The sequence below is a fragment of the Mus caroli genome, chromosome 14 (genome assembly GCF_900094665.2).
Source record: "Mus caroli chromosome 14, CAROLI_EIJ_v1.1, whole genome shotgun sequence".
Taxonomy (NCBI): Eukaryota; Metazoa; Chordata; class Mammalia; order Rodentia; family Muridae; genus Mus; species Mus caroli.
The window spans coordinates 24,603,866-24,614,109 of NC_034583.1; the positions used below are offsets into that span (position 1 = coordinate 24,603,866).

The 10,244-nt window shown below is 39.9% G+C and overlaps 1 protein-coding gene across 1 annotated transcript in view; it reads left to right on the forward strand.

Annotated features, from left to right (window-relative positions):
* Parg (poly(ADP-ribose) glycohydrolase) overlaps positions 1-10,244 on the forward strand; it is a 101,459-nt gene that overhangs the window by 73,125 nt on the left and 18,090 nt on the right. Inside the window, exons 14-15 of the mRNA XM_021181844.2 lie at positions 2,601-2,679; positions 5,870-5,978. Of these exons, the coding sequence (XP_021037503.1) occupies positions 2,601-2,679; positions 5,870-5,978 (188 nt within the window). The remainder of the gene's footprint in view (positions 1-2,600; positions 2,680-5,869; positions 5,979-10,244) is intronic.

The following is a 10,244-nucleotide window of genomic DNA, read 5'->3' on the forward strand; positions in this document are numbered from 1 at the left end:
ACTCCTAAATATTTTATCATGTATTTCCTAAAGATCAGTGAGTCCACCTACTGAGGTTTTGGGGTGTGTAGTGGCTTTGTACTAAGTAGGATCCACACCCCTCTGTGTGAGCTCCCTGGCTCCAGGCTTTATCCTGGGTAACATCTGCTGCTCTGTGGAAGCCCTACTGGGCTTGTATTGTCCTGGTCATTGACTTTTGGACTGTTTACCTTTGCACCCCCTCCCCTTTCTTCCTTTTTTCTTTCTCTTGTCTATTTGTTTTCAGAAAGAGTCTCACTGTGGGCTAAGTAGCCTCAAATTTGTGGTGATCCCCAGCCTCTTCATGAGACACTATACCAGGCCTATTTCTAAGTTTATTATGGGTTTGTGTCAGCTCAGCCACAGCCTCTGTGTAGTCAAACACTGAATTCATATGTTGCTATAAAGATAATTTGTAGATGTGATTAAAAGTCCACAGTAGTTTAGTGAAGACTTAAGAAGGGACTTTATTTGCTTCATTCTGTGAGGGCCTGTTTCAGTCAGTTAAGAGAGAAGCTTCCCAGAAGAAATCCTCTTGTGGACAGCGGCACTGCCTGCTTGTTAAATCTGTTTATTTAGCCCCACAGTTGTGTGAGCCAAGTCCTTGCAGTGAATCTTATTGCTTCTGTTTCTTTGGTTTTCCTGTGACTGATGCGCAGCTCTTGTGAGTAAGCCTGCTATGAACATTCCACTGAGCAATTCTTTACGTTATTTTTATTTCATGTGTTTGGGTACTTCGCCTGCATCTATGTCTGTATGCTACTTGCAGTGGCCAGGAGAGGGCATCGGATCCCCTAGGACTGGGGTTTTGAGGTGCTGTGTGAGTGTTAGGAATTGACTTTGAGTCCTCTGGAAAAACAGGCAGTGCTCTTGATCACTGTTGCCCCTACTGTACAATTCTTATGGTACACATTTTTGTTTTCTATCAGTAAATACCTACATGTGACATTTCCAGCTCAAACTGTTCATGTTTAATTTATAAGAAATACCAGACTTTTCAAAATTATTGTGCCATGTGTTTCACCAGTAGTGCGAGATTTCTGCTTGTCCTATTTCCTTATCAGCCCTTGGTGTAGCCTTTTCATTGGTTGCTTGGTTGCTTGTGTTTGTTTGGGTTTTTGTTGTGGTTTGAGACAAGGTCTCATCTTGTAACTCTGGCTGGCCAGCAACTCACAAAAATTCACCTGCCTCTGCTTTCCAACAAGAATTAACACATGGCTTCTCTTGTGGCCATTTCTGTTTCAGCCATACATTGAGATTTATTATGGTATCTCACTGTGGTTTTAATGTGATTGCTAATGACTGATAATGTTAAGCATTATTTTATAAGATGTTTGCCAACTTTGTACTTTCCATATGAGGTTATACATTCACGATTTCTGCCCATTTTTGTAAATTGAGTTGTGTTTTACTTATTTAGTGTTATTTTTCTTAGCTGGGGTCTAAACATGGGGCCTTATACATGCTGGAAAGGAGTCTATCTCTAAACCCCCTTAGCACCTGCTTGTTTTTATGATTAGTATTTGAGACTTCTTCAATATTCTGGAATAAGTCCTTGTCAGACAGCTGTCGTGTAAGTGTCTTTCCTCTAAGCCTGCTTTTCCTAAAAATGTTTTATTGACAGTAACTTGAATTTTGATCCAGTATATTTTTTGTTTCATTTATAAGTCTTGTGGGCACTGCTTTTTTTCTATCCAGTTCAAGAAATCTTTGGCTAAATACATACAGTGAAGCTGTCTTGTGAGTCGGTGTGTTTTCGTTTTGAGTCTCTCATGCTCCAGTTGGAACTCCTGATGTTCTAGCCTCTACCTTCTAAGTGCTGAGATTAGGGGTGTCCTCATTTTATGGTTTATGTTTGTGTTTGCCCTCCGTCTCAAATGTTTATTCATGATGTAGCTGCTGAGGTCTGTATTTTTATATAATCTAGAATTAACCTTGTAATAATATAGAGTTTTCTGCTTCAAAGGAATGCTCTATTTGTTTCTTTTAGTCTTCTACATCTGTTGCTCAGTTTACATAGGTGACTGATGTTTTTGTCACTGTGTTAATGGATGTTTGGTATTTCATTTTCTCATTGTCTGCTGTTAATATATAGAGACATCTTTGACTAAACTCTTATTTATTTATGAGTTTTTCTTTTTCTTGCCCCACTCCCAGCAATTCTTTGGGATGATGACATTCAGAAGACAGTTTTATATTTTATTTTATTTTTATGATATTTTGTGTTGGATTTAAGCCCAGTTCTTACTATTCCATGGAGCTACTTCCCCAACCCTGCTTATCTCTTCCCATTCTTTTTGTCTTCTATTTCTTTTTTTGCATTTTGGCAGGAGGGATTGGGGGTGGTGAGAGGGTGATCCTACCTCATTCTTCAGGTACAGTTCTGGATAGAGGTAGTAAGAATGATCGTCCCCGCCTGGTCTATGTAGTGAGTTCCAAAACAGCTAGGACTATGTAGAGAGAGCCTGTCTTGAGAAGATGAGGGTAAGAAAGAAAGAGAATGGTACTCTCACCTTATTGATCACCTTGGGTAGAATGGTTTGAGTCTGAAGTCAATGGTGTTAATAGACGTTTTGTTTCAGGTACTGAACAGTACAGTGAATACACAGGCTATGCTGAAACTTATCGTTGGGCCCGAAGCCATGAAGATGGGAGTGAAAAGTGAGTGTTACTGATTTTAGTATCGTGTGGCTGAAGTGAAAGGAGCATGTGCTTGACGCTGCTGTACTCTGCCCCTTCCAGAAACTTACTATTTTGTTTTGGGGTTTTATTTAAAATACTATTTTCTCTTTTTTTCTTTTTCTTTTTCTTTTCCTTTTTCTTTTCCTTTTTCCTTTTCCCTTTTCTCTTTTCCCTTTTTCTTTTTCTTTTTCTTTTTCTTTTTCTTTTTCTTTTTCTTTTTCTTTTGGTTTTTCGAGACAGGGTTTCTCTGTATAGCCCTGGCTGTCCTGGAACTCACTCTGTTGACCAGGCTGGCCTTGAACTCAGAAATCCGCCTGCCTCTGCCTCCCAAGTGCTGGGATTAAAGGCGTGCGCCACCACACCCGGCTAAAATACTATTTTCATACAATATATTTTGATCATATTCTTTCCCCTTCACCAAATTTAGATTCTCCTTACCTCCCTACACACCCAACTTCATGTTCAGCACCCACACACAACAAAAAGCTCACAAAACCGAGAACAAAACCACGAAGTCCATTTTTTTATTTGTCAGCTACTACTGAGCATAGAGCCTAGAGCCTGTCTTGAAGAGTGGCTGACATACCTGGTAGCACTCCACTGAGAAACTGATTTACCCGCTCCCGACAGACGTCAGCTGCAGAGAGCTTCTTGATTAGGGCTGGGACTTCCTGCTGCCTCCCCTTCTCACTGCTGGGATTTTGTGTGGCTTAACCTTGTGTAAGTCTTGTACATGTTGTCTCAGTCTCTTTGAGTTCATTGTATCTGGGAAACACTGTTTCCTTGGAATTATTCATCACCTGTGGCTTTTAGAATTTTTCTGACTCATCTTCCAAATAGAGCGGTCAGACTTGAGAGAGATTTAATGATGGCATCCCATTTGGGACTGAGTGTTCCAATGTCTCTTCCTTACTGCATGTTGTCTAGTTGAGGATTTCTATGTTCATTACCAACCACTGAAAGAGGCTTCTCTGAATAGGGTTAAGCAATGCACTGACTTTTATTGCTATGTTCCCTTAGCAGAATAGTAATAGTAGGTTCTATCCTGCACCTGTGACCTATCTAGTCTCAGGTTCTTGGCCACCTTAGCAATGTCAAGTATAGATTCCGTCTCGCGTGGGCCTTAAAGCCAGTCAGAAAGTGGTTTGTGCCCGGTGTACCACTATCTCCTGCAGGCCGGTCGCAGGCTTTATAGCTGGGTGATGGTGATGGTTACCTTCTCCGCCATGAGTGTGGGGAGCGCCCTCCAGCACCATAGTCGCTAGTCAGAAAGGGTGAAGCTTCTAGTTGGGCACCACTCTGTTTCTCCATGCTCGATGGCATAAGTAAGTGTTGTCTTCAGCAGCAGACCCTTACCGTCAGGTTGTGCAGAGTAATCTAGAGCCTCAGCAATAGCCTATAGTGTTTGGGGGGAGTCTATGGGACCCCATTAGCCAATCAGTAACTCTGCAAGCTCTAATCCGGTTTTCCTAGCACTAGAGGTTTTACTTGATGGCATAAGATACCTAGTGGGGTCATTGTCTCCTCCATTATGTGGTGACTCCATTTAAATTATTTTAAAAGTCAAATATTGCCATGTTTCACTTGTCAAAGAGAATAACAAAAATCCAAGCTTGATGCAAAAGCCATCAGGGCACTGTAATGCAGCTCTTTTTCTCTAAGCTATAGAGGTTAACTTCCAAGTCCAAATTTAGTGAGTTCTAAATAGAGTTTAGGGCTGTTGACTAGCTTATTTAGCTATCCTTGACTTACCTATGGTATCAGATACATGGGGAAATGTATGCTGAGACAAATGTGGCCCGGTGCCATATACTAGTTGACAGCACAGCCTGCCGTGAATATTGCTGCTTCTGTCTGTCCCCTTCCTTCTTGAAATGGGCTTCATATGTTAGCATCCTTGCTCATTCACTAAGTGACACTAAAGAACTGGCTTTGCCGGTGGGGAAGGAAATTACTTTTTGCTTCACTTTTTAATGAAAAAAGGATTCTGGCAAAAAGAGTCAGCTCTGTCTATTTCACTATCTTACTATTTGTAATGTCAAGTCCAAGCTCTGTATCTTTTTATTTTATAAAATATGATGTTCTTGCTTGAGCTCTGTTGGTGTGATTAAAAAAACAAACAAACAAAAACCATGACAGACAAACTTGGGGAAGAAAGGATTTAGTTATTTGACTTACAGTTCACAGTCCATCTCATCATAGGACGCTAAGGCTAGAATTTGAAGCAAGAGCCTGAGGCAGGAGCTAAAGTAGCTGAAAGACCATAGAGCAGTTCTGCTTACTGGCATGCTCACCTACCTTCCCTATTCAACTCAGGGCCACCTGCTCACCGATGACAGCGCCCACCAATAAACCCTGTGAGGAAGGTCCCTCCTCCCAGGTGTCTCAGGTTGACAGCTGAAGCTGACTCTGACATTTGTGCTTGTAATGAGTCAGTTATCTATGTGGGTGCTTATTCCCCATAATTAATTAGCCAGACTAGCAGAGAGGGTTGGTGTGTGTTTGCTTGTTTGTTTTGTTTTTAATCTTTAGTATCAAATCTTACTTGACTCCCAATACATGCAGGTGATCATTTGGAAATTTATAGATTTCCAAGCTCATCAGTTTAGATAGTCCTTCATATTTCTGTAGGCATCATATCTTGTCTGCCTTCGTGTCTGGATCATTCTAAAGATAGTTTTGTAGTTGACAGTTGCACAGTAAGTAGAAGGTTATATATGAATGTTATATATTATTTTGTAATACTTGATTCTCAGGGTTATTTCCTGTACAGTATGGGGTAATGTTACATACCAGTGATTTAGAGCAGATCTCTGAAAAAGACATGTCTGTGGTATTTAGAGGAAATCAAAGACCAGGATTCCTTTTGTTTCCTTCCAAATCCTTTAGCCTCTGAGGCTCGCTGGAGCTGATGTACTTGTTTACAATGTGTCATCTCGTGTTGTCTCTTGGTTTTCATTTCACTCCTCAGCAATCTGCAGTGCACACACCTCTGAATCTAAAACTGTAATGTTTTCCCACCCTCCTGCTTTGCTGGGCCCCATGGTTAGGATTTGTTTGTTTTTAATATCTTAACACTGCAAAATGTCGACAGTATGACTCCTGCAAGGGTCTTACTTAAAGGTCTCTACATGTTCCATATCTTTGTTCCCTTTCTGTCCCATTGCAGGGACGATTGGCAGCGGCGCTGCACGGAGATCGTTGCCATTGACGCACTTCATTTCAGACGCTACCTCGATCAGTTTGTGCCTGAGAAAGTGAGGCGTGAGCTTAACAAGGCCAGTAACCTTATTTCCGAGTTCATCTGGCAGCTGCCATCTATTTACTGCCATTTTATTAATGCTGAAATTAATGCTTTCTGGTAATTCTTACCGTGTCAGTGCGTCTGCCCAGAGCTCCCCTGACTTAATGGTTCTGTCAGCGTGTACAAGATGTACTTTCCATTTTGTAATTGTTTGATTACTGGCCACTGTGCCAGATAGAATATTGCTTGATGTCCACCCTGTGCGTGCATTTATCTCATTGGGTATTTTAGTGGCTTTGGAACATTATCATTGTAAAACTATATAGAAAGAAATGAGGGGTGGGGGTAGATCTGTCATATGTCATTTTGTCTATAAGGTATGCTAAGATTAAAAACATTTTAAAAGACCCCACAAATTATGTTTCAATATTGAAAAGAAAACATGTTGTTTATTGATTTAATAATCTGACATATATATGATGTGATAGTCTACGATGCCATAGTTCAGCCTAATCATGTTCTTTCTTTTGCTATCTCAAATTAAAGTGACCTATACCTCTGGTTTGTCCAAATCTTGACTGCTATGAGCCATAATGAATATATTCCCTCATGAAATTGAGTGTTGATTCTATTCTGTAGATTTGGAGCTTTAATGTAGCAGCAAAGGTGCTCTTTAGTTTTCAAAATTACTCTCAGAGCCAAGAAAATTAACTCGGGTTCTGCAAGCCATTGTTTAATTCCTGCCAGTACAATTTGACTAGGATATTATTTATTAAGGTAGCAAGTTTTGTGGTTTTGCCTGGCTATCTCTGCAGGTAATGCAAAGAAACCTCTGACAGTGATTGCAGCCTGGGTAGACAAGCAAACCACTAAAGGTTTTTCCAGCCCTTAGAGTTTAGTAGGTATTTAAACATAGTGATATTTTTATTTCCTAGACCATTTGGGCAGCTAATTCATTGATAAACGTGTTTTCTGTTATATAATTTATTAGGTTATTTGAATGTTTAATGTTCTTAAGTAAACTTCATAAAGTGTTTTAGTATTACACTGTCACCAAAGTGAGACCCATATAATAGATGTCATGTTTGAGATTTGTTTAAAGCAGTTCCTTAGCACAAGCGTCCAGAAAGCCTGTTCTTGTGAATGTTATCAGCTCTACACTGCTCACTCCACGCACTTGTGTCTGGCTGGTACTGATGTTTTTATTTTATAAGTAGTTGTGGACATTTTCAGTACTCTGGCTAGTGATGTAGCTTAGTGATAGAGTATTTGCTTAGCATGTGTGAGGCCCTGGGTTACATCCCCTGTACTCAAAACAAACAACAACAACAACAACACCAGATAAATATAACTTGTTTTCACTGTTATAAATGTTCAACCTGAAGCTATTGCCTTCAAGTCCAAGATGTTTTATGATTGAATGTATCAAGACAGTTAGATTGATCTTCAGAATCTCATGGGCGTTCCTTACATAAGCATGTCTATGGGACCGTGTTACATGCTTTTTTGAAACTCAAAGATATTTGTTTAAGCCGATGTTTTGAAAGAAATACATGAGAGAAAGGTGAAATAAACATGTGCTTAGCTGTAGTTGCATAATATTAATATAAGCTTCCCTTTTATGGCTGAAGCTTATATTCTCATATATGCTTTCCTGCAGGGGACTGAAACATTCACTTTTAAAAGAAATTATTGGGGCCAGTAAGATGGCTCAGTGAATACAAGCACTTACCACTAAGCCTGATCTCCTATATTTGATCTCCAGGACCTAGCACCTACATGGTGGAAAGAGAAAACCAACTCCTTTAAATTGTCCTCCACTCTCTATGTGTACAAGATACTCATGCATAGACAGACAGACACAGTGGTGGGGGTGGGATAAATGTCATTTTAAGGGAAATAAATCCATAATTATGATACGTTAATGCAATCCTTGAGCATAAACAAGTCTTAAAATTCCTTATGGCTAATTGACACTCTACATGTACTTGTATCACTAAACTCTAATTTCTTGTCTCAGAGACATGAGAAATGTTATATATAGGAGATATATGTATATGCACACACACAGACACATATATGTATACATGTGTGTATATATAATAGGCTGGTGATAATGTATCTACTACACTGAAAACATTTATCAATAGAACAGTGGTTCTCAACCTTACTAAAGCTCTGACCCTTTAGTACAGTTCCTCATATTGTGGTGAACCCCATCTATAAAATTATTCTGTTGCTATTTTATAACTGTAATCTTGCCACTGCTATGAATTGTAATGTTAGTATCTGATATGCCGCCCCTGTGAAAGGGTCATATGACCCCCAAAGGGGTCACAACCCACGGGTTAAGAACCACTGTTCTAGAATATAGAGTACTTATAGACTTTATGTACAAAGAATGAGTCTTGAACTAACCTGGCAGGTGGGGGAATTTCCTTTCATTCAGCTCCGTTTAGCTGGCACACTGCCTGTCTCATGGAAGTATCCCAGGAAGAATTTCAGTTGACTTGGTCAATGATTAGCATTAATGAGGTAGTTTAGAAATTATATAAGTACGTTATCTCAGAATAGTTCTAATAATTACTTTATAGGTACTTTTAACTACTAAATAAAGTTTAGTCAGTCCAGTGCCTGAGCATAGAAGTCAGCAGATAAAGCAGATACACTGTCTGTTGAGCACAGTGACATGGTTTGTATTTGTTTCCCACCTGCCGATATTTATGTCAGTATGCGGCTATGGCTTACATTTGACTTACAAAAGATTCTTCCCAGTCAGCTGCAAGTGGAATGGTTTTGATTACTGTAACCAACAGTGGGGGAGGCAGCAGAATGATTGCTTACGCTATACCAGACACTCCACTTAGCACTTTAAATGCAGTGTCAGAGCTTTCTTCTTGGGGCATCTGTTGCTATGGCACACAGGCTGTGCTTAAACTCCCAGGCTCAAGTGGCCTTCCATTCTTCTGGACATCCTGCTTCCATCCTGCATGGCCTGCTTTAATCCTAACCACTAGCTAGAGACAGACGAAGCCTTGGACACTGGGTAACTCACTCCATGCCCAAAGCTGAACAGTGACCAAGCCAAGGGCTTTAACCAGATTCTCCTGACTTGTGCTTGCTCTTGTCTTTTCTGCTCACTTCTTTCCTTGCCTCTCCCATGTACCTTTTTTCTTCTTTGTCTCTTGCTGCTAGGGAGAATGCAGGCCTTAGCCTATGCTGGGCAGTACCCATCACTCCCCTTCACCTAAAGGCTTCAGATCACGGATTTTTTTGTTTGTTTGTTTGTTTGTTTGTTTGTTTGTTTGTTTGTTTGTTTTTTCGAGACAGGGTTTCTCTTTGTAGCCCTGGCTGTCCTGGCACTCACTTTGTAGACCAGGCTGGTCTCGAACTCAGAAATCCACCTGTCTCTGCCTCCCGAGTGCTGGGATTAAAGGCGTACGCCACCAAGCCCGGTAAGATCACGGATTTTTAAAATGTAGATTTTTCCACACAAAAATTAGTTACCAGTCTGAACTTGGAGACTGTCCTTATTTAGTTTTCCCAATGTTCCTTTCTGTCTGATTTATTTTTAAGAGAAATTCAAAGTTGTCTCCCAACATAATTATCAAATTCCCATGAGACCAAATAAACAAAACAAAAACAAAATAAACAACGACAAAAAGCCCTGCAGATATAATACAGCTGATCCTTATGTAAACTGATACTAAGAAAGCACCTGGCTCAGAGCCTGTCATGTGGGAAGCCAATTGATAAATGTGCGATCCTTTTAAGACAGGGTTTCTATAGCTCAGACTAGCCTTGAACTCATAATTCTTCTGCCTTTGCTTTCTGAGTACTGGGATAACAGGCTTGTGCCACAGTACCTGAGTTAGATACATGTTCTTTCATTCACTGCGGCATTCACAAAATGTGTTATTTCAGAAAAGAATTGTTTTGTAACTCTTGCTAAAAAAGAAAAAAGCAGCAAGTGCTTTTGTTAAATGTCATTTTCACATCTTATTATTTTAAAATTTTCCACTTGTTTTCAATGTGTGGTAGGACACGTCTTCCACAGTGCACTTGAGGAGGTCATAGGACACCTTGCAAGAGTCAGTTCTTTCCCCTCACCATGCAGAGTCCAGGAATTGAGCACAAATTCTTAGGCTGAATAACAAATACCTTTATGCACTTAAGTCACCTTACCAACCCAGCTTCTTATTCTTAAAAACTAATGCAAGGCCAATTAAAATCTGAAAGAAAGAAAGAAAGAAAGAAAGAAAGAAAGAAAGAAAGAAAGAAAGAAAGAAAGAAAGAAAGA